Consider the following 23,484-nt stretch of genomic DNA (forward strand, 5'->3'; position numbering starts at 1 on the left):
GACAGGACAGATAGGGACCTTCAATTCCATCTGCCGCTGGAAGCTCTGCCGGAAAAATCCATACTTACCTCCATCAAACCTCCAGAGAGCCAAACTAGAGACTTCAATCTATCCAGAACTAGAGACCCAGACCAGAGAACCAGAGAGAGCGGACCCAGATCACTGTGAAGTGCAGAGACCAGAGGCGAGTTTAAAACCTGACCAGATCCATGGCGAGGCCCATTTCACTCAAGAATATAGTGTGAGTACCTAGAAAACTGTGCAGAACCAATCTCCTAGTTAAAATAATATAATTCAATCTATTTAATCTAAGTAGAACTGCCTCCTAACTGTCACCTGTCATTTGTAAAGCTGTCACTTGTCATTTCCTAGTTGCAAGCTGCACTTGTCTTTTTGAACTTTAAAATTTCAAATCTGAAAAACGACCTTTATTTAATCGCTCATATCTCCGCGACCGTTTGTGCTAGAGACTTGCAGTAACTTTCCTTAGAAAGCTTAGAATCATGGCTTTCCTACGAACCTAGAACCGCATTCCTACCCCCTATAGTTTTACCGCAATCGCGGACGCGGAACACGCATTCGCGAATTTTACCGATTTGCAAATTTCTTCACGTGTAAAGATAGCTGCTTTTGCTTCCATTTGCCAGAAAATCGTTTGCCTCATAAAAACTATCCCTGAATCATTGCAAGAGTGAGACTGAGCTAATATTAACTAGATACCATTCACCCTGAACCTCTGAAAGGGAATTAAAAGCATTTTAGCATATTTTTTTTAATTCATTGCCAGCACATATCAAAGCAATTTGGGCCTGTGTTTTCAAACTTCTGTAGTCTAAGCTTGCTGGGGTGAACTGAATCACATTTGATTGCATTTCTGAGAACTGTGTGTTTTCCTTCCATTTCCTTGCCTCGCATCAAGGGGGGGAGGGGATTGCCAGAGAAAAGTGATTACATTGTTTTGTTGAAATCATATTGAGTATTTCTATACTGCATTTCATTCATTCAACCTTGCATCCATTTGAACTCTATAAAGCAATTTGTACCACCTTCTTCTTTTGTTCCTATTCACCTGTGTGCTACCTTATCCATTTCATGTCAACTCCTTATTGATTATAGAGAAGCGTGTTAGTGCCAGATTCTCCGTTGTTAATCTTTAGCATATCAGATTAAGTGTGATATTCAATTATTAATTGATTATAAAGCGTGATATAATATATATTGTTTAAATTATCAAATAAACCTTTTAATTTGCAAAACAGAACTACTTCTTGGCTCAGTGGGGTCAGGGGGATTCCAAGAGAGGGGTGTTATATAGGGGTAGTCATCCAGAACGCATGAACTGGACATAAAGATATATCAATAAGGGTTTTCATTCAGTATTATAGACTAGGCGTTGACTTAGCTGTAGTGTTGAATTGAATCCTCTTACAATGTGTATGCCATTACCATCATATTGTAGCGTTCCAATCTCCCTGGTAATTTTGAGGATCGAATCTCTGTCCCGATAACTGAGCAGCCTGCTGATGATGGTGCGCAGTGGAGCCCCGGTTTTAGGCATCAGGGCCAGGGTGCGGTGAGCTCTTTCCACTAGGAAGTGGTCGGAAAATTATGTCTTGCCAAAAAGGGATTTTAAGAGAGCTTCAGTGTGCACCTCTATGGAGCCCTTATGAAGGATTCACCGACTCCGACTATTCGGATGTTGTTTCTCCTGGATCTGGACTCCAAATCCTCACACTTGCATCCTAGTGATTTCTCCTTTCAGTTGAGCAATGTTGCGGCTGCACTGGCTGATGGTATCTTCTTTCGTACTTATCCTGGCCTCGGTTTCAGTCACACAAGCACTTCTTAATCTAATCTCGCCTTGAGTGTTCCGACGGTGGCCACAATAAGGTTCAGTTTAACACTGATAGACAAAACCCATTTTGCATAGTGGCTAGGAGATGATCGTCTCTAGGATTTGCTGAGGATGTCGTTGGAGCGTCTCCAGTCGACGGCGCAGCTGTCACTGCTGCAGGTGCCTGGGAGCTCATAAACAAATCCATCAGGCTCTTTTTCCTTGCACCCGAGCCCTTCGTCATTATTGATGAGTTGTCATGAATCCATCCCCCTATGGACCTTGTGGTACGGGGCGTTTAACTATTGTAGCAATAGGAAAATGTCCAAATGCCGACTGTATTGTGTAAGGAGAGCTATTCTCGTGTGGTTGCCCTGTTAAGTATTCACTGGAATATGCTGATTTCGTCGTATATGGGCGTATTTTCCTTTCAACAACAACGTTTTCCAGTACAGCTCAATCAAGGATGGTATGCTCCTCTTGTATCTGAATCGCAGCACGGCGAGGAGACCTGGTTTACAATTTGAGATTCACCGTCTCTGTCCGGTATTTGGGGGGAGATCAATATTGAGGTTTCGGCGGTTATGTGCCCTTCGGCAGTGTTCTGGTACCTTCTTGTTCGAATCACACCAGGTGGTATGCTCATCCAGCAGCTCCTGCCAGGTTCAACATAACTGTGGTCAATTCCAATGGTCTCGTCCTCTGTGCGGATAATGTACCTCTTGCACTACACTCCGGATAAAGGGTTGCACTGTGCTCGCCCACGTCTTTAGGAGTTATGCCTGCTACATCAGCTCAGCCGCCAAGATGCACGCCACGTTTTATATTCCAATATTCATCGCCTCATACTCGGGTCATTGAGCTCAGAAGTGCTACAAAGTTCCCCACAACACTGCACACCAAGGGTCCCCACCTCCTTCTGGTGGGATACCCCTCAGGCCGCTTGTCTGTGGTTTTGTGTCTTAATAAGAATAAGTGGCATCCGTGGCCAGCGTGGCGTGGGATATGTGCCAGTGATTAGGGCGCTATTCTAGCTTGTTACATACTGTTATAATGAGTGTGTTTCGTGGCCAGGTTTGAGCATTCTGTCAGGGCGCAGGCGGCGAGGGGTATTACTCTTTACCCGTTGTGTTCACAACAGCAGGACGGACAATGTTGGCTGAGGGTCCCGTCTTGTGGCCTCTCCAGCTGTGTCTGGTAGTTCTACGCCTCCGGTCCCAGTGAAACAGCTCAGGGAGTTGGGCATGTGAGAATCTGCAACCCGTTTCTAGTTTTAAATTGTTGGGTCCAGTCTGATACACAAAAAATGAATGGTAGCGTTTCGGCTAGAACAGGTTATTCCAAATGCTCGCCCCTCAGCATCAATGAAAGTACCACAGTCACCTTAGTTAGAATGTAAGAATGGATTGTGATCTCCCACGTCTCCGGGACTTATAGTTGTAATATCGGGTCATTATTAAAAGGAACGTAGCATGCAATAACAGTGGCTCCACTGTACAGCCATCCGACTGCGAATTTCAACAATGCTGCAAGGCCTTTGCCATATCTCGTATTAATGGCTTCTTCTCCCCGCTGATAGGATCCACGTCGGGTCATGTGTATAAGGAGTGGTATTGTGCCCGGGTGGAGAGCCTGTGCTGCAAGTGTGTTATGGGACACTTGCCGGATTTCCGGTGCAGCCTCCACTGTCTGCCTGATCAGGTTCGAGCGGATCTCGTTGCCAAGTCAGTGTGCAGAGTTTGGGGCATAGACAGTGTCGGGGTGTCGCCTCCTGCACGCTATGTTCCTCTTGCAGCAAAACAGACAGTGCTTATAGAGGGCCTACCTCGAGGTCACCCAGTCTGCCTTGCTCAGTTTTTCGTCCTTGGGCATGATGGTGTGGCTTGAGCGGGGCGGGTGCGAGGAGGATCGTAGTTCGATGTTAGACTCAATCCGCACCGTTTTCTGTAGCCGCAGAGGCTCCCACGTTATTCTGGCATAAGTTGGGTACTAATCGCTGGTGCGTACTGAGATCAGCCCCGCTTGCAGCCGGGCTGCTGAAGTAGTTTCCAGCCCGAGGCTTCGATGTTGAAGGATAATGGGACCACATAGGATCGCCCGTTGGGGAGGGTGTTGAGGCGGCTGACAGGTTTGTCTCCCTTACAAGGGATATATTACAATATTCCACCGTCGTGGGGTTGTGCGGCCGCGGGAGATACCTTGTTTGGTAATTGGCAGTGTGCCAGGGATCTCGGTAGGCTCCTCCTCCTTCATGGCCTTTGAAATCCAGCCTCTCCAGCGGATTCAAGTATGAGCTGCGTGGTTCTCGCCGGCAGCCTCTGCAAAACGCCGGCCTCGGTTCTCGCTTTCAGCACGGGTCTCTCATGCGCTTCGAGTCGGATTGTTTTGCAAGTTGAGTCTGATGTTCTTGGACCATTCAAAAGTGAATGTTGGAGCACAACAGCGCCCCCCAGGACCCTGCGACTTTGAATGAGGCAGGGAATGCCAATACAAACACTGGAGGCCTGGTGTGTACAAATGCAAAGGAAACATTTTGAAGAGTAAGGAAAGAGGAGCGAGTTATCCGGTGGTGGCATGACCCCAAGTGCGGCATGGTGGGCAGGATGCCCGAACAACGACACCGAAATCAATGGTACGGGAAGCGTGAATAGCTTCTGACCACCCGCGCGAGTGCAGAACAGTAATCCTACACGGAACCAGAAACAGGAAAACGATCAAGAAGAAAGAAAAAGCACACCTGAGCGAGAGCCGAGCCTCGCTACCTCAAACCTCTGAAGTGTCCGATATGTCTGAGAAGCCATCCTATGTCATTTAATACACTTCAGTAATTAGATTTTGTGCACTAGGAGAAGAAAGACAATCTACTTGTACACACAAGGGCCAGGTACCATGGTGGTGACAAGGTGAGAAACAAAGTGGTAATGAATGCAGGGCTGCTAATGTGGTAAGCTTGCCTTGAGGAATGCACAGAGTGATTATGCCAGAATGATCAAGCTTAGAACGCCAAGCATATCATTGAGGAAAGGTTCAGTACAGTGATATTGTTAGCCGTATACCCTCCTAGATTACCAAAACAACACTCAAAGGACAAATGTGTGTTCCAATTCATCATGCTCCAAAACCATTAAGGACAACATTGACACTCTCGTCTCAGCCTTGACCGACCTCTGCAACCTCTACTTCACCACTGGAGTTTTCCCCACTGCTCTTAAGCATGCCCTTGTGCACCCTCTCCTCAACCTCAATCAATTCCAGCAAACTACCGCCCGATCTCCATCACTCCTTTCGTGGGAAAACTCCTGGAGAATTTGTCTATTTCTCAGTTTACCCTCCACACTGAATCTGTTGGTTGTTGTCATGACCACCAATCTGGCTTTAGAGCATCCAGAGGCACGGAAAATGCTCTTCTGAACACCCGTGAAGATCTGCTCTCAAATCTTGATTCCAACTCTCCCTCTGTCCTCATTCTACTCGACCTCTCCTCTGCATTCGATACGGCAAACCACAACACCCTGATTGCATGTCTCCGTGATACCCTGGGCATTACTGATCAGGCCCTGGCGTGGCTAACCTCCTTTCTCTCGGATCGCCCATCCCAGGTGGAATTGTAGTCCTTTCTCTCCCCTATCACTCTTTCTATGTGTGGTGTCCCCCAGGGATCTAACCTATCTCCCTAGTTTTTCAACATAGCCCCCTTGGCCCGTTGGATAGCCACTTTCACCTCCAAATTTGAGTGTTACGCAGATGACACCCAGCTCTCCTTCAGGCTACCCTCTGCCTCTTCCTCACTCATACCCAATTGTCTGTCCGCAATTCAGTCGTGGTGTGCTGCAAAAAACCTCTGTCTCAATGCCAGTAAGACAGAAATGGTCCTCATCGGGACCGCTGCTCCAGCCTTCCCTCTTTCTCTCTGGCTGGCCTCCCTTGGCCCTGCGCCTCGACCCACCAAAGAGGCAAAACATCTGGGGGTCATTTTCGACTCCACTCTCTCCTCATCTCACATCGCAGACATCTCTTAAAATCCCACTACCAACTGCACCTTCTCAGAGGTATTCTAGCTTTTCTCACTTCCCCCCAGAGGCTTACTGTCTCCAGAGCGCTGGTCCTGTCTAGGCTAGGCTACTGCAACAGCCTCTTTCTCAACCTTCCTTCCTCTACTCTCCGTCCTCTTCAACTCATCCAGAATTGAACTGCAAGACTTATCCTTGGCCTCAAGCCCAGGGACCGCATCTCTCTGGCGCTGAAATCCCTCCACTGGCTCCCTGTGGCTGCAAGGATAAAGTTCAAGACCCTTTGCATTGTCCACAAGGCTTTCTGTTGCCTGGACCCACTCTATCTGCAACACTCTCTCCCTAAAAAAGTTCCTTCCTGAGCCCTCCACTCGCCTTCCTCCAAAACTCTGCGGGTGAGCCGCTTCTTCAAGCGTAGACATGGGGATAGATCCTTATCCACTGCAGGTGCTTGCTTCTGGAACAACCTCCCTGCCTCTCTCTGTCTTGAGTCGGCTCTCCTTAAGTTCGTGAAACTCCTCAAGACTTTCCTCTTCGCCTCGTCTTTCTCTCGCTCTCTCCCCTGCTAACCATTTCTTTCTGCTCTATCGCTCTCTTCCTCTACTTCTGCTCAGTTTTGCTGACTGGTAGCCTGGTGTAGCTTTATAGCCTCAAAGGGCCCAAGCCTCCATCGCCAGTCATCCTGCACTTGCCTCCGGGCCTTGCAATTGCTGCAGCACTACCGCACTTTGGTTTCGACCCATGAGAGTGGTATCTCTGTACACTTACCCCCGGTTCTGACGGGACTGGGCGCTCTTTGTTCCTACTACAACCCCACACCGGCACACTTCCTTTTCTGTGCACCTGCATGATCTGAATGTACCACGCCTAGTAAGACCGTTTGTCTTGTCTTCCCCTCCCATGCATGGATGCGCTTTGAAACACTGGTGTATAAGCGCATAATAAATAATCAATGTTTGTTTAATAAAGTTTTAGTTAACAGGACCTGCAAGATTATACAACACTTGATGTGTTGAGCAGTTCAGATCTTGGTGTTTAAGAAAAATACTCAGATTAGCAGTCAGTCTCTTGGATAGAAATAGCATAGACAGAGTAGGATATTGGTAATTGTTTTTAATGCCACTTTGGCAAGTATAATGTTTACTGAACCTCTGTCCGACTTTCAGGTTACTACAGAGTCTACTAATTGCTCTGGGAGGGGGGGCAGGTATCTGACTGAGTGAGTAGTTACACCAAGGATGAAAGAAAAGGGAAGCAGTAGACCAGGTGTGGAATGGGGCAAATACAGCACTTGCTTCTTTGGGGTATCTATAAGGAACAAACCAAGAAGGCCACCGTGGCCACCTGGAAGAAGCCACTGAGTTTATCTTTGGAGAAGATCTTTCCAACACTATGGTTGGGGAGCTCTATGCCATCAGCACTCTTAGCAAACTCACCCGAAAAGCTCTGCAACAATTGATGAAGAGTGTGATGACAGAAAAAGCTGCAATGGGACATGGCGTGCAAATACGTGCAAGACCATGTAACGACTGAACTATTCAGTATCCGAGAAGATGTGGAGCAATACAGATGGCTAAAAACACTGGGTAACAAATTGGGAGAATTGAGAGTACCAGAGTACCTGTGGCCCTGGCAAGACTTTTGGCAGCAGAGCTAATGGTTCTGCGAGCTGAAAGTCTGCATCTTCACTGTTAAAAGGACAACCAAAGGCATATGGGCTACCACCAGCAAGGTAACATTTGGTCCATGGGCAGGTTGCAAACGGGACTGGATAAGGCACAGAGAGCTGTGGGAAGTAAGATCACATGGAAGTCCAGCCCGGTACCCAGCACCTGCCCCAGGAATAACTCGGGAAGTGTGGTTTAGAATTTGCAAACCCTGGCAATTATGGCCCCTAGAGCCACCACAATTGCAATATCTCAATAAGTTGGATTTAGGACAAGTATTATTACAGGGATGGAATCTGTTGGGAGGGCAAAGCACTTTGGATGACTTAATGGGTATGCGATGTTTCATGGCACAGACAAGTCTATAGATTTAGTTGCATTGCCTAAGACAGATGCACACTTTATAGTACACACAGAGTTGAGGCAGCTTAATGCGTTTTGGCCGGCAGCGGAAAGGAAGTTGGTGAGCATGCACCCTAGAATTTTTAAAGGAATGGCCCAATCTAGTGCTACGAAGGTTTGAAAATGTAGAGAGTTTAGCATCAGCAATTAGGAAGATTATTGATAGTCAGAAGAGCCTGCACATGTTAGGGTTAGTATTTAAAGGTCAGAAGAAGTCCTTTGAGATAGTGCATCACACGGCCACTGTCCACTCCAGAAGATATGTTATGTTCAGTTATTAAAGAAGTATCTGTTCAGCCTTACACTGCCACTACTGTATGTATGATCTTCTTACTTTTGGCAGGCATTGTTCCTGCCGTCACAGATGCTGTAACAGAAAAGGATCTGTGATCATTAACACAGTGCCTCCTAGGTCTGCTTCTGTTGGCTTGATCCCAGATAGGTTTGCTTTATTTTCGCTCTTAGAGATGCATAAGGAAGCACATGCTTTGCAAAACAAGTTGGACTTACTTATGAGAAACTAAAACAAAAGAGCCCCTAATAAAGCCTGAAGGTTAATGGCCCTTTTTAAGAAAAAGGGTACACCTGTAAAAGGAAATGATAATGATTTGCTTTGTTTGCTTTGGTTAGTTAAACAAGAAGTGCAAAAAAAGGGGGTGTGGGTGAATGTGCACACCCGGTAAGTCAGACTCAGGGGGCAGACAAGAGGTCATGGTCTAACACTTCGTTTTTATCAAACTAAAGAAAAAGACATACTCTATCCTAGTTCTAAAGTGGATCGTGGCCCTGTCTGAAAAGAAAGAATAACTGGTTCTTGTCCGCAAGTCCTACAAACAATATACAGTCATCTGCCCCAAAGCCTAATCTAATCTAAGAACTAACCCTACCACTAAAATAAAGAAAAAGGATTGTATAAGATTGATTAGAACGGGTCTTCAATGGCTGTGGTGTCAGGTTTCCGACCTCCACCCAATTTTACAATTGTGGCCTTACAGGCCTTGCACCTGGATGGATAGTTCAAATGATTGACCAACAAGGACTTCCAGGACTTTCCTGTGCTTGTGGTCAACATTGTGATAGCAAGTCCATTCTCAGTATTGTGGACCCCTTCCTTCAAGCTTGGATTCAACTGTCTCTCCCAGGGGTCGTGTGTCCTTCACCCTGCCATGTGTGCTTTGGTTTCCCACCCCATTGTGGGATGACTTGGTGTCTCTCACCCCTTCATGGGGGTGTCTTACATTTATCCTGCCACGGGTTTCCTGATTTCTCATCCTGCTGTGGCATTTTTTGGCTTCCACCTCTTTGTGGGGTTATCTGGCGTTTATCCTAACATGGGATTTCATGTTTATCACCCTGCTGTGGGGTTGTGTGTCTCTCACCCCTTCATGGGGGTTTGCTGTGACATCCTGCCCTCCTCCTAGGAACAGCTTTGTGCGTACTTCTGCCTCGGGCAGTGTTCCCTTTAGTAGGGCTACTGGCGTCGGTTAGTGGTTTACCATCCCCTCGGTCGAGCCCACTGGTCCCAGATTGTGTTGCCTCCAACAGTGTTCTGCAGGACTTTCTCCTGCTCTGCGTCCAAACTCTTCCATGTTGCCTTGTAGAGGATGTACTCGCTCCGCAGGGCGTTCTCTGCCTTTCTCGCTCAGCTCCGCCTCGGATTCCGTTCCACTGTTGCTTTTATAACTCAGCTGCAACGAGATGGAATGTTCCATTGATTCTTTGTTTCTCACAGCAGGTGAACATAAGAGTACAGAACTTTGCTAGCTAATTCCAACTTGTTCCCAGGATAATCAAACTGCTCAATCCCCATATAGCCAACAACCAACTTGGGGAGAAATGTGTGGATTCATCACAAACCCACCCTAGATGGTAGAATGAAGTAGAGTGACATCACTGCGGGATATGCAGGTGTGGGTATTTGCAGACTCAAACACAGGTTCCACATGTAGCCCTGCTGCAGAGGTAGGTGGAAGGAGAGAAGCTTGAATCATTTGTCAATAACTTTGAATGCACAGCAGAAGCCAGGCATTAGGACAAGACCAGCTGGTCCTATCACATTGTGCAGATGACAGGGAATTTGCAGACAGCCTATCGGTTGAACACCAATGGCCACACGGAGTACGACACCAGCCAGTACAGCATCCCAGAGAGAAATGGAACGGATATCAAATATTGCCCACAAAATCTGATGGAAGATAAACTGTATAATCGAGAGACACCCAGACAGATGAAAGAATCAATTTTCTGGTGGAAACATGGATGGGGTAGAAAACAAGGAAGCATTAGTCCTGGAGGAGAGTGTGGGCTTCCTACCCATTCTCCTACAGAGATCAGTGAGGCAGCTCCATAAGCCAATCTTCGAGTTAGCCATCCAGACTTCTGCTACAGTACAATGGGAATAGCAGTGGACCAGACCCACAAGCCCAAACTGGTACCACCTAGAAGAGGCCCAGGGTTTATTGGAGTACCCCCGGCCACAGTTTGACCCAATGCCCAGGAAAGTTGCCCCATCGAGTGCACAAAGGGAAACCCAGGAACGGCGGTCACATCCAAAAACCAACTCCATTGAGTATGCCAGTAAAGCCGTGGAGTGGTAGTGATGGAAGCCAGGTCCATCCAGTGTTACACCTGTACAGGTGATGTGACAGAATGTCATTAGGTGAGAGCGGGATAGCCTGAGGTGGTTTGGTTTTGAAGTAATAAAATGGAGCAGTAAATTCTATTTCTGAAAGGAGTCTACAAAATCAGACTGACCTTTCCTAATGCTTAATTTCAAATTTAAAGTGCACTTGTGTGCCTTTACTGAGACCGTCACATTCATTCCTGATGGCTGTTGGGAAACAAAGTCGCAACAGGCAAATGTAACTTTTATTGTTTGCTCCTTGGATTAAAAGCATAAATAAATTGTATACCTTAGTTAGCCTGGTTGTACATTATACTGTAAAGATAACCACGTTTGGTTATGACATAGTGGCAACTAGGACTACTCAATTATATAGCCATAGCATTTGGATATCATAATAGTGTCTGCTTGGTGAGCTGTGCCTGGGAGAATTAAGTCTTGCACCCAAGACTTCGAAGGTTGGCAAAAGGTTAAATTTTATTCTCAAAGAATTGTCGCTCTTATTGACGGTGAAACATTCAAATCTAACAACATAAAGAGATCTGTGTTAAGAGTAATCTTTGCCGTATTTGTTCTCCCTGTTGACTAACTCTGCCTGCTGTTACGCCCTTGCTTTGACCTTCTTCTCACCATGCTCTCCCCCCCCCGTTAGCTCTGTGTCCTGCCTCTGCCTTCTCTTTTCCTTGTCCACCTGCCTCTCTGCCTGCTGTCTTCCTAGTCCTGTCTTTTTCCTAAAGCTTTGCCTGCTGCCTGCCTTTCCTCATTCAGTCACTCTCACCGGACCAGTTGGATTTTCGTCCTGCCTAAATCTGGTTCTGTCAGTCAGCTTGCTGAACCCTGTTCTACCTGGATCCCACCCTATTGCTTCCCGATTCCTCTGCTGAACCGTTTTGTCTCACCTGCAGTCCTAGTTGTCTCAATACTACTTGTTTGGACAGACTCCAGTATTCCATGCTTCGTCTTCCCATCCATTGTTTGCCTTATCTCTACACCATGTAAATACTGGAATACTGGAAGGCGGTCCCGTGGTATAGGGAGTCAAGCCGCATCTCCTTCCCGTTGATCTTAGCTGGGAATTGGTCAGGGTCAACCTCTCAGTAGCTCATATTCAACCCAACAGAGGGATCCTCAGACTGGACGATGTAAGGAGGAGATCTTCGACTCACGAGACAGATATTCGGCAAGGAAGGAGGCACAACTCAACAGTTTGTTAAACCAAAGGTTATACAGTAACCCTGGGATTTCCTTCCAGACAAAGAAAATCACTTAAAAGGCCTACCCTTCCAGGCCAAACCTTCCCATAAAGTTCAACTAAAGAGAAGTCAGCGGGAGGGAGAGATACGAGACAAGGTGGGTGAGGGGACCGGGGCATTATAGGGAGGACCCTTGTCAGTCTCCCTTAGTTTGCATTACATGGCAGGGGTCAGTCACAACACCCGCTCTATGTAACCTGTGCCCTATTGAAAGAGAGCCTGAATCGATCTATGCAAACCCAAAGATCTGGTGAAGAAAATCAAACGCTTCCCTTTTATCAGAGTTAATTTCAGTGATGCTCCATTACCAGCGATTATTGTGATACTGTTACACGTCATTCCTCTGTGTTAGGGAAGTCTGCTCCAAGCCCTGTGAGACGCTCCATGATCTTTGCAGACCCGCACTTGACACAATGTTGCAAGTTTCCAATGCAGATTTCTCTACCAATGTACTCTGGAGGAGTCATCCTGGTACAATGTTGAAAAATCGCACTTTCCCTGACCCTGTATCTCACTTTGCCTGGGACTTTTTCTTATTTGTATTAGTATAATACAGCCACGTTCATATTAGGGCTTTTGCACATTTTCATTCATTTCATATTAAAAGACAGAATGGAGGATACAGGAAAGAAATATGAGACTATATAGTAAATAAAAATGCATATTGGTAATGAGTAAGATCAGTACGTATCACTCATCGTTCTTGGAAGCATGTTCTCAAAATCATACCAGAATCGTGCCACGTGATATATCATATTATTATAATTTCCCTCGACATATCTATTCCACAGGTCATCCCTATACACTATCAAATCTTAGTTTTCCCAATATGCTTGCAAATGCTTCCTATGTAGCGGAATAGTGGGCTGGCATACCATCATTAGACGTTTAGCACGTTCAAATTCTTGAGTCGTACACAATCGACAGGTCCTATGCGCTCTATTTTTTATCCAAATGTGTATGATTCAAATTTTACCAGATAACTGTCTCCTGCAGAGCAATCTCTTGCTGAGGACACAATGTTGCAATTTCAACACGGACAAGTAAAGTTGATATGTTCAGGTAACTTGCAAAGCTTACCAAGAGTGATTTCAGTCTGTAGTTCACATACTATAGGCCCTGTTTATCCTGGTCTCTCTGACTGCTCCTTCTCCATCTCATGGGACAACAGCACCTCTGCCCGCATACTCCTCCCAATGGATGTTCCTCAGGGTTCATTACTATGCCAATTTCCCTTCACTACCTGCCCCCTCTGAAAACTCACGTCTACCCCGTTTTATCTTCTTCTTCCCCCTCGCAATCTCTGAACGTATTACCGATCTGCCTGGTCTTCATGTGCCACCGAAGGGCTCTGCACTGCCTCATGCTGAACTCCTCAAAGCCTGAAATCTTTCTCCATACCTTCATGACAACCTCACTTTCTCTCCTCTCTTATCGCTTTTCCCCTTGAAATCCTCACTCATTGCTCACAACTTTGGGGTTCTCTTTGACAGCGACCCAAAACTATTGCACTTCGTCACTTCCACTGCAACCGCAGCCAGACTACTGTGTGAGCCTCCTTCTTGGCAAACTCCTCTACTCATTTGCTTCCCTCAATAAAATCATCCACTTTGCAGTGGTCAACCCTTTCAATCTCTTCTGCTCCTCTAACACCTGTACCTAGTGTCCTCAGATTCAATGGCTCTTTATGTAAAATCGCTCTCTCTTTCAATTCCTGAGACATGTCCATGAATCCATGAATGCCCCCCCACTCCTTTGCGGAGTACATCTTTCTGTATTTTCCCTCTTGAGCTCTCTGCTCCTCCACAACCTATCAGTCCCCGATCCTCCTCCGACTTTTGCTCTTTTTCCTCACTTACCCCCCGCCCCTGTTCTCCCAACAAAGCCATCTCTTCAGTGGAAATCTTCAAAACAAGGCTCAAACTTCACCTGCTAGCGATTGAAGGAGCTCCCCAAACCCTTCGACCCTCCCATCCAAACTCATCACCTGACCCAGCTCTCCTGCATTCTGTCCTCAGAACGACCATGTAATTTGCAATTGTATAAATAGTGGCCTCAGGCTGTCAATGGTAAAAAAAAAACAATGTTATGTTCGCTAAGTCCCAAGTGTGTGTATATATATATATATATATATATATTTATCCACTTTTAATGACACCTTAAACCCAGTCTGTATATGTCATACAATCCAGTAATGTCCTTATGTGAAGGCAGCGTATCCTGGACTGTGGACTGCTTCCGCGCTCTCTGTTACGCCCCCCCCCTGTAAATAATTTCTAATTTCAACGACTTTATTCTAGACATGATGATCAGTGTTGCAAATACAGGGAATTTAAAAAAGATGCTTACTCCTGAAAACAACGGGTTTATTACATATTCGTGAAAGGTAATGTGGTATTTAACCCACGAAGAAGTTGCTTCATGTCCGAGTTGTTAGTTGTACTATGCTTCATTAATACATCGCTTTAGCAAACAAAATATGTACAATGCTATGGGCTTATAGTGGCAAAAACAGGAAGGGCTGGAGACTGGCAGTGCCCGCTGGATGTTTCGCGAGAGAGGACTTTGTGCAAACATTGGACTTTAGCTCCAGTTAAAGAAAACCGGCCAACACATGCATCCATTTCCAGAACAGACTTTCCTAAGACCCATTTTCATGACAACGATGGTGGTCATTGAATAAAGCGCACGACAAATCAAACTGTAGCTTCTTATCGACCTCCGTTTCGCTGACGAGCTAAACTTTTTTTTTCTCACTCGTTCATTCATGCTTCATTAAGGAAATTAAGCTTTTCATTGGCCTACTCAGGATGTCCAGGGTCGAACAAAAATGTCACAGCACAGCAGTGCCATGAGGTGATTTAGATGTTTTATATATATATATATTAAAGAGATGGGGACTGTGTAAAACGAGTAAAGCCTGTTCTATATATAACATATCTGGAATGATATATGATATGGATAGAATCAGATCATACAAATGATGTTGGGAAAACGCTGGCAAATATCTACAAACTCACCTGACCTAGAGACGTAGCCCTGCTGGTTTCTGCTAAAATCCTTAAGCAATACAAAGATGTTCCCCGCCGCTCACCTGTTCTAACTTGTCCTCGCTGATCCCACTGACAGGCACATCAACCACTGCCGATATCACTGCCTCCAGGTTCCACTAAGCCCGCCCCCTGGCCTTCAAGCACGTGATAGAAGTGATCCACATCCAAGATGGCTGCCGCTGCCCGTGGGGCTACTTATTTGGCGGTCTAGAGTTTAAGGTGCACTTGCAGGCAGCACATAACCAAGTAATGGGGAATTGCAATTACCCGTTGTCTCAGAACCTTGTCCACCAATTTCAAAATGTCATTTCATATAAAGCATCGTAAAAAAAGGGGACTTGTATCATATTTGAAATATTAAAGTATAACTAGGGCACTTGTGTCATATTTGAAATATTAAAGTCTACCATTTCAAACACACTATAGTGGGACGATTCATTTGATTGAATACCGATAATACAAATTTTGAAACTGTAGCGTTCACGTTAAAAATGTCAACGTCTGCGCCTTTAAATGACAGTGTTTGAATGGATTGTGGAGGGGAGTAGCCAACACCGAGGGCGGGACTTCATAGGGTCTCAGCGCCGGAGAGGCGGGGTTTTATGCCAGAGCTCTAGGTGAACGCGCTAGGGGGCGTGGCTGTGTAAGTTCCTAGTTGTCACTTGTCAGAGTTCCTCTGGGCTGCCAGAGAAGATTCTGCTGCAGGGATCCGACCATCCAAAGACTGTACCAATAGCAGCCGCTGGACATGGCCTCCACTCCTGAAGAGAAGCGGAGCGACAAAGTGAGTAGGAGCAGCGCCGGGGTATTCCTTGTGATGGCTGTTACTGGAGAAAAGGCAATTTTCGGTCACTTGCTGAATGCACTTCTTTCAAGCAGGAGGGTGGAGGTCTTCTCTCATGTGGATGTAATCTTCTCACCACAGTGGACTGGCGCACACAGGAGTTGGTTTTAAGCGTTCAGGTCCTCGCCCCGAGTGTGAAGCAGCCACGGGGAGGTGCCTCTGCTCGGTTGGTTCCTCCTGTTGGTCACGGGATGGCGCCACGCGAAGTGTGCCACTTGCAGGATCTGGTAGGCTGCCTATGCCCCTCTACTATTTTGTGTCTGACTCCTTGTGAGAACGGCAGTACATTAACTCCGTTTCCATTAAGTGTACTGCTTTAACAGAAAACGGCGATTCACAGTTGCAAAATCACATTGCTTATTGTATTTTTACTTTGGGCAATAGGTGGCAACACCTTAAACCCGAAACTATTGCATTATAGCACAGACCGAGAGAAATGGCATACGAGAAGGGGCACAAAGCATGTAGATGTTGTATGGTTATTTGCCCACCACCCATTGACAGCCCATGACCATTCTAATCCCTATGGCCGTTTCCACCCAGTTCCTGCCCAAAACACCTCCTTGAGGGGACTCTTTGAGCTGGCTTTAATCAAGATTTACCATCGAACTTTGCACCGGAGTGCCTGTCATAGTTTTTTCAAAGCATTCTTCTAAGGGTCAATGGGCCTCATTACGAGGCTGGCGGCTGCGGAATGAACGGTGCCGGTATGGGACCGGCACCGTTCATGCCGGGCCGCCACAATACGAGGTCTGCTGCTGGTCCCGCTCTGGATGCCTGGCCAGACCAGACTTGCAGAGCGGGAACCGCTAGCAGTCCAGGATGCTAACAACGGCCCGTCATTAACGGGTCCGTTATTAGCATCCTCCCCATTTCCATTGAGCCCTATCGGGGCTCAAATGGGAATGGGGACGTACCGGGTCTGGGTCCCGCGAAAGGGAATTACTGGGCCCTCCAAGGTCAGAATGGCCCAGTAAGTCCCCTTTTGAGGGATGAGTTTGGGGGTAGAAACGGCATGGCTACCTCCAAACTCGTAATGAGGCCCAATGACTTAATTCGAGCTGTAAAGATGCTACTGGCTTAATAAAAATGTCTTAACCAGGTCTGCCTTCAGCCACTTGATTTATAAGCACCATGAGTGTCGTTCACTGACGTCCTGCTAAAAACAAGCATTGACAAAGCCAACCATTTTGGTTTGTGTGTAAGTATTAGGCACTTGCCAGGCACTGCTATTCGATACCCAGGTACTTGCACCTGCTACCATCAGTGGCCAATTAGTACCGCTACGGCAATGCCTGGCGAGTGCCTTACCCTTGCCTACACAAAAGCCCAAACTGTTGGCATTGCCAATGCTTTTTAATTTAATCCTGAAGCATGTTTTTTTTATTAACTAATCCAGCGTTCCAAGGTGGTATTATTTCTCCCCGTGAATGGCCCTTCACTTGTTGAAGTCTTCATGCATGACTTAGGGGGCGGTCAAATGTTTTATCTATTGATTCTGTTTAAGTGAATGGGTGGATTTTTTTGTTGTTGAAAGAGTGGTACATATTTACTAAGGTGAAAATCCTGTTGAGGCCAATGTAAAATATTTGGATTACTAGTTGGGTGACATTAGACCAAATTGTGTGTCCACATACAAGTTAAAGTGGGTTGCTAGGATTGTGCGTGCAAGGGACCTATAGGAGTTACGGCTTAAACCGATGATTCTTGACTTAATTGGCCTCTGCTAAAGTCTAAAGGAATCGACCTGCCCACATGGGTATATGCTATGATAGGTTATTTATAACGTGCTTAATACCCAGAGGTTTCCAAGGGTGGACCTGGGATCGAACCTGTGGTGCTCCGTCCTTGTCGTCTTGCTTCCAAGGTGAGCACGTTGCCCCTGAGCTATCCTCTCGAGACCCTCCCAGTGCCTTAATTTATGCCACTAGTGTAAGCAATGCCTATAAAACAGCGCAGGAAATGGGCCGGAACATGACGGAGCAGAGCTCCGGCAAAACATGTCTTGCCACCCTGTCCCCAGACCCAGGGGCTTGCCCGTGACATTCGTACCCACGCCTCAACGAGGCGGCGACTTTCAGAAGACTCTGCAGCACTGCTGAATCTTCTAAAAGCGGTCTTGCCAATTAAGCACGGGGTTGCCTGTGCATGTGACAACTCGACCTCAGAACAGGATACTCAGAGCAAGATCTGTCCTGAAGCCGAGTTGTCACATGCAGAACCAACCCACGTTTCAACAGACACTTTCAGTAGACTGCATGGGCAACTGAATATAGAAACTGCCAAAGCCTGACATTGCTGTTGTAGTAGTCCAGACTGATACATATCATGCAACGTCGAGACTTTTTTTTTCTTAGGGTGAGTAATGTGACCAATTAAAACTGCAGACACCAACTTAAATTATTCGCTCAAAGGGGTTTCTTACTGAATTACAATAAGACATTTTAAAAATTCTGGATATACTTATGTTCCCATAATGCTTTTTGCTTTTATGCTAATTGCTAGGATTGGATTCTCTGAAGAGGTACTGTATTGCATGACTTGGTTTGAGACCACGCCCTCAGCTCTGCCCCCCACCTCACCATTCTCCCCACCTCCTAAAATGAGAGGGTTCCCTTAGTACATTTTTCCCGTTTCCAGCACTGCTATAAACTCATCTATTGGCACGGGAAGTGAAGATGTGAGGAGGGAAGTGTGATTGTTTTTTGTTCCGCCCACCCGCTGCCTGCCATTGGCCATGCAAGTCCCAATGACCATTCCCACTAACTGACCCTCACTCCCCCAGATTTTTTAAACAGTCTGCTGTAAGTTTATGGCTTAGTTGGAGATATAGTGCTGCGTCTACTGTAATTAAAAAAAAAAGTCGTAACTAAATGTGCGTTCAGCCACTAGATTTTAATCTTTACATCTATTCCTTGCACCAAATTGCTGTTAAAAACAAACGTTGTCAAAGCCAACGGTTTTGTCTTTTTCATAGGCTTTAAGTTTGCATTTGCCACACACTGCCTTAATAGGGGTAAGTACGAGACATTTTATTCATGGAGAGAAATTGGGATTGGATAAGCAGGATCTAAAAGAATCTTCTGGGTATCCGGCATAAATCCGTGACCAGGAGTTAACACTGTTGAACGAGGAGGTAGTAGTATACACCGTCCTGCAATTCTAACTTGCACATAAGGTGCAAACTTTTCATGTCCATTATTTGTGACACATTCTGCTTTAAATTTCATATAGTGGTGTTTTCAATGTTTATTTATAGACTGTCCTAAACACACTGTTAAAATTCACATGCAATGTGGTTTTTCAGCATAAATTGTCTTGGGGATCCAAAAGTAGCTTCTGGTTGCGGTTCATGTCAAGCTAATCAGGCTCTTCTAGGCTTTAACCAGGAGCTAAATAGCACCCAGCTCTTGTTATGGGCAGGTAATGCCACTTTGACAGCGCCCAGAAAATGCCCACAGGTGCCCAAATTATTGGCTTTGATAGTGCTTGTTTTCTTTTGATAAAGCTATGACAAGTGAAGGAAAAGGGCACCTCCAGTCTTCCACTATCCGATGGACGGTGGCCAGAGTAATTTATTCATCACACTCTTACGCTCTGTGAACGGTGTCACTGAACTGAAGCTTCCAACAGCACATCACAGCTTGCTTGCTCTTTTTTTCCTGCTCTGTCCTACTAAATTACCCACCTCCCTCCTTTAGCCCAATTGTGTTACTCAGTCATATCACTATATTAGCCCACCTGTGTTAGCCATATTTCGTCCATCTGTGTTTGCGAGCCATGTATCGCATTTAGTCCATTTGTGCTAGTGGGCCATATCTATCATGGACAGATCGCAGGACACAGGTCACATCCCCCCACTGCAGGAACACATGGGTGTGGTAATGGCTGCACACCAGAAAATTCATCGGGGATGTGGGCCGCATTTATTCAGAACAGTGAGTGTGGGAGAGGTAATGCCACTAACTAACGCTACTTAAAACTCACCCATCTGCACACGCCTTTGCAAACTGTGATCTAAACAAAAGCATACCTTTACAGCACAACAAACCGCACGCACTTCACAACAACGAAACAAACCACATAGTCTCGCCCAACACCACATGGTGGCTACCAACTGAAAAACACACCTACGCTGAGTGAACGGTGTCACCGAACTGAAGCTGCCAACAGCACATCACAGCTCTCTTGCTCTTTTTTTTTCCTGCTCAGTCCTGCCAATTTACCACCCTCCGTCCTTGCTTTACAGATCCGCCAAAGCGCCAAGAGACAACGCAGGTGGCACAGTGCATGGTATAAGAACCTTTAACATAACATTACATCTTCACAACCACCACTTTAAAAGGGCATTCAAACCTCACTAATGTGCATGCAGCACTTCTCCCTCTTCTTCTTATGTTTAAAAGCTGTTGGATTGGTATGTGATGCTATAGCAGAAAAGAAGTGCTTTGCAAACTAAAAATGAGCTAACCTCCCCTATCCCCCACAAGCAATCTGTTAAATGGAAGCGGGGGGTGGGGGCAGGGTAGGGGGGAGGATGTTAGACAGTTCCCTCGTTTTATTGTTAAAAGAAAAACTTATTTTCCAAGAAAAGGCAAAGAATGGTTTTGGGGAAAGCAGGTCATCGGAAAAGAAGGGAGGCAAAAGGGCTCGTACTTTTTCAAATAGCGGAAATATGCGTGACAACAGGATGAGAAAAATGAAAGGATCGGATGTGGTAGTACCGTACAGGGGTATGTCCCGGGGAGGAGGGGTGGAGGGAAAGGGGGTGCAGAACAGACATAGATATTAAACATGTCATTAAGAAATGACACGCGAAAAGAGTAAACAGATGTAATCCTAGATTTGTTTTCATACTTATAAAGATAGCAATGAGATATAAAAAGGATTATATTGAATTTAAACTTTTGTTTGCCCTCTGACAAGTTTCATCCGAGCAAAATGTTTATAGGCTGACCGCACAGTCACTAATCTTTGCTGCATTAAAACAAATATATACATATCGCCAAACTTGAAATAATTGGTTGGAGTACAGCATTAACCAAACCTATTTCTCTGATTCTCCAAGATGAGGGCTGGTATGGTCTTTAGAACAAGCAGCCACAAATGAGGTAGTATAATGTTATCATCTCTATAAGACTCGTTTGTCTTTAAGTTTTTTTTCTTTAATTAAAGGTTTTAATCGAACTTCCTTCTGCCGTTTCCATGTTTATGTAATTTGATCTGGTTGTCCCCTTTTTAGTGTTTAGCCGAGGAGTGGCAAAAAATAAACCCAGAGTGTGAGCTTTCTGTATTTATGTAAGGATACAGCATTTTGTTTGCTGTTTCGTTCCTATTGGACACTGGGATGGGAGCATCAGAACACCACAATTGGGTGCCTTCTCAACACGTTGTGCTAATTGAACAAACGAGTCACTTTTTGAACCGAGGCAGTGGTGGAAATGGAAATAAATTGGTAGGGAAGCCCACAAGGGCCGGTGTGGGGGTGGAGGTAGGGGGGCGGTCCTCGAGGAGGCGGGGTTAAGGGGCGGAGCTCACAGTGGACCTCCGATCAAAGTAAATGTCCAAAAGAATAGTTTAAAACGGCGCAATTTCTTTCATTCTGCTTTTTTTTCCAAGCTATGTATCAATTCCACTTTAAACCACTTCCATGGCACTGGTGATGAGTTACTTCACTATGAGGATAATAGTTTTGACCGGTGTTGCTGAGTAAATATCTTTAAAATGCACAATTTGCATTCCATTTTATAAAAAAAATACTTCCCCTTGGGTACTATTCAAACACAGTGATTTCTGTTCTCCATAAGCAACTTTTTCCTTTACTTGAACCACACTCGGCACAGCTCTTGCAGCTCCCCTCTGAAAGCAGTTGGGTGGCTGCATCGTGTGTGATGTTTTTTTTTTTTAAAAAAAACGTTTATTTACAAAATATGTTACAAACGTCAAAAATACTTTTCCATGAAACAGACAACTATGTACAGTGCGAGATATAAATTAAAGCATAACCCCCCACCAAATCTGTTACATCTCTCAATTACCCCCCCCACCACTCCTACTTACACATGTACTACACCAAGTCTAGTATAACAGTTGAATTTTACCCCAGATTTTCTCAAACAAACCCATCTTCCTTTCTCTCCTGTATAGTATTCTCTTCATTTCCGCCAAGGCATGCATTTTAGTTAACCATGTCTCAATATTCAAAGTCAAAGTAGATTTCCAATTTTGCAAAATAATTTTCTTACCAATCATTGCCCCTCTTAATAACCACTTCTTTTGATTTTTGAGTAAGAGCATCTAAAGGCTCATCACTCCCCAAAATCACCATTTTGAAGTCCAGAGCAGGCATCTCCTCAATCACCCCATCACACACCCGACCAATCTCACCCCAGAATAATCTCACCAACCTGCAGTCCCACAGCATGTGCTCCAACGTACCCGACTCATGCACACATCTCCAACAATCCGAGCTCCCCAACATCCCTCTTTTCCACATTTTCTCTGGCGTCCAATAAATCCGATTAAGAATCTTTATCTGCCTCGACCTCTCCTTAAGTCCCAAAGAGCACAATTTAACATTCATACACATTTGTTGCCACAAGTCTTCAGAAATATCAATTCCAATTCTTCTACTCCACTCATCTATTATTAAGTCATTACCTTTTATAGTTTGATACAATCACTTTATATATTCGACTGGCCAGACCCCCCCCCCCCGTCGCCTTCCTAGTAAACCGATCCAAATCAATTATTTTCTCAAAGTCTACATCCCCAATCGCCCGTTTAAGTTTTTGGTAATCAGAAGTTTTATATTTCTCTATGTTATAGCACTGCTGTAATTCTCTTGCTGTCATCCAAATGTCATTTCTAAACAGATCGGCCACCCAACGTACTCCGCCCAAATCCGGGTCTTTCAAAGATTACTGAAAGTGATTCGAAGTTGTTGGAAGAGAATATTACGGTTGAAGAAATTAAAAAGGCTATTAGTAAATTGAATGTGGGGAATGCCCTCTGGCCCTGACGGGTTTCCTGTTCAATTGTATAGGTTGCTGCCGAACTCTGCACTTCATCTTTTGAGGGACATGTATATGGAGTCGTTGGTTAATGGTTTATTACCGGAATCTACAAGACATGCTATGATTTCGGGCTTTATGAAAAAGGGGAAAGGTGATACCCATCCATCGAGCTATAGGCCTATAAGTCTTATAAATACAGATAACAAAATTCCGGCAAAGATATTAGCGATTAGACTGGAAAATTTGCTTCCATCACTAATTCATGTGAACCAATCGGGCTTTGTGAAGGGGAGGAAGACCTCTAGTAACATCAGAAAACTATTAAATACAATTTCCAAAGCAAAAGATCTACAAGAAGACAGTGCTATTCTGTCCATAGATGCTGAAAAAGCTTTTGACAGAGTGAATTGGGATTTCCTCTTTTCGGTGCTGACCAAGATGGGTTTCGGTGAGAAATTTGTTTCACGGATTAGACTGCTGTACAATGAACCAACTGCTGAGGTTAACACTAATGGTATACAGTTGGGAAAATTCAAATTGGAGAGAGGAACTAGTCAAGGGTGCCCTTTGTCGCCATTACTATTCGTAATTGCATTAGAACCATTGGCTGCAACTATCAGCGCGGTTGGTGAAATGGAGGGGCAATCGAGCTGGGATTACAGCAAAAGATTTGGTTGTTTGCAGATGATATGCTCCTGGTCCTTGGTGATATCAAGCTGTTTATACCGGCGCTTATGAAGGTATTGGCAGACTTCCGATTGTGTTCTGGCTACAAGATCAAC

The 23,484-nt window shown here is 45.3% G+C and overlaps 2 protein-coding genes across 6 annotated transcripts in view; one reads left to right on the top strand and one right to left on the bottom strand.

The window, feature by feature from the left end:
• MGME1 (mitochondrial genome maintenance exonuclease 1) overlaps nucleotides 1–14,971 on the bottom strand; it is a 318,759-nt gene extending 303,788 nt beyond the window's left edge. For 2 of the 5 annotated variants that reach the window (XM_069607543.1, XM_069607545.1), the window contains exon 1: nucleotides 14,884–14,971. The gene's annotated coding sequence lies outside the window, so the exon portion shown is untranslated. Of the gene's footprint in view, nucleotides 1–14,809 lie in introns of all 5 variants that reach the window. The other 3 variants (XM_069607544.1, XM_069607546.1, XM_069607547.1) reach the window with 3 other exon arrangements.
• Nucleotides 14,972–15,380: 409 nt separating this feature from the next.
• SNX5 (sorting nexin 5) overlaps nucleotides 15,381–23,484 on the top strand; it is a 361,295-nt gene continuing 353,191 nt past the window's right edge. The window contains exon 1 of the mRNA XM_069607548.1: nucleotides 15,381–15,626. Within this exon, the coding sequence (XP_069463649.1) occupies nucleotides 15,591–15,626 (36 nt within the window). The 5' untranslated portion in view covers nucleotides 15,381–15,590. The remainder of the gene's footprint in view (nucleotides 15,627–23,484) is intronic.

This window comes from Ambystoma mexicanum, chromosome 4q (assembly GCF_040938575.1).
Source record: "Ambystoma mexicanum isolate Mex_15411 chromosome 4q, UKY_AmexF1_1, whole genome shotgun sequence".
NCBI classification, from domain to species: Eukaryota; Metazoa; Chordata; class Amphibia; order Caudata; family Ambystomatidae; genus Ambystoma; species Ambystoma mexicanum.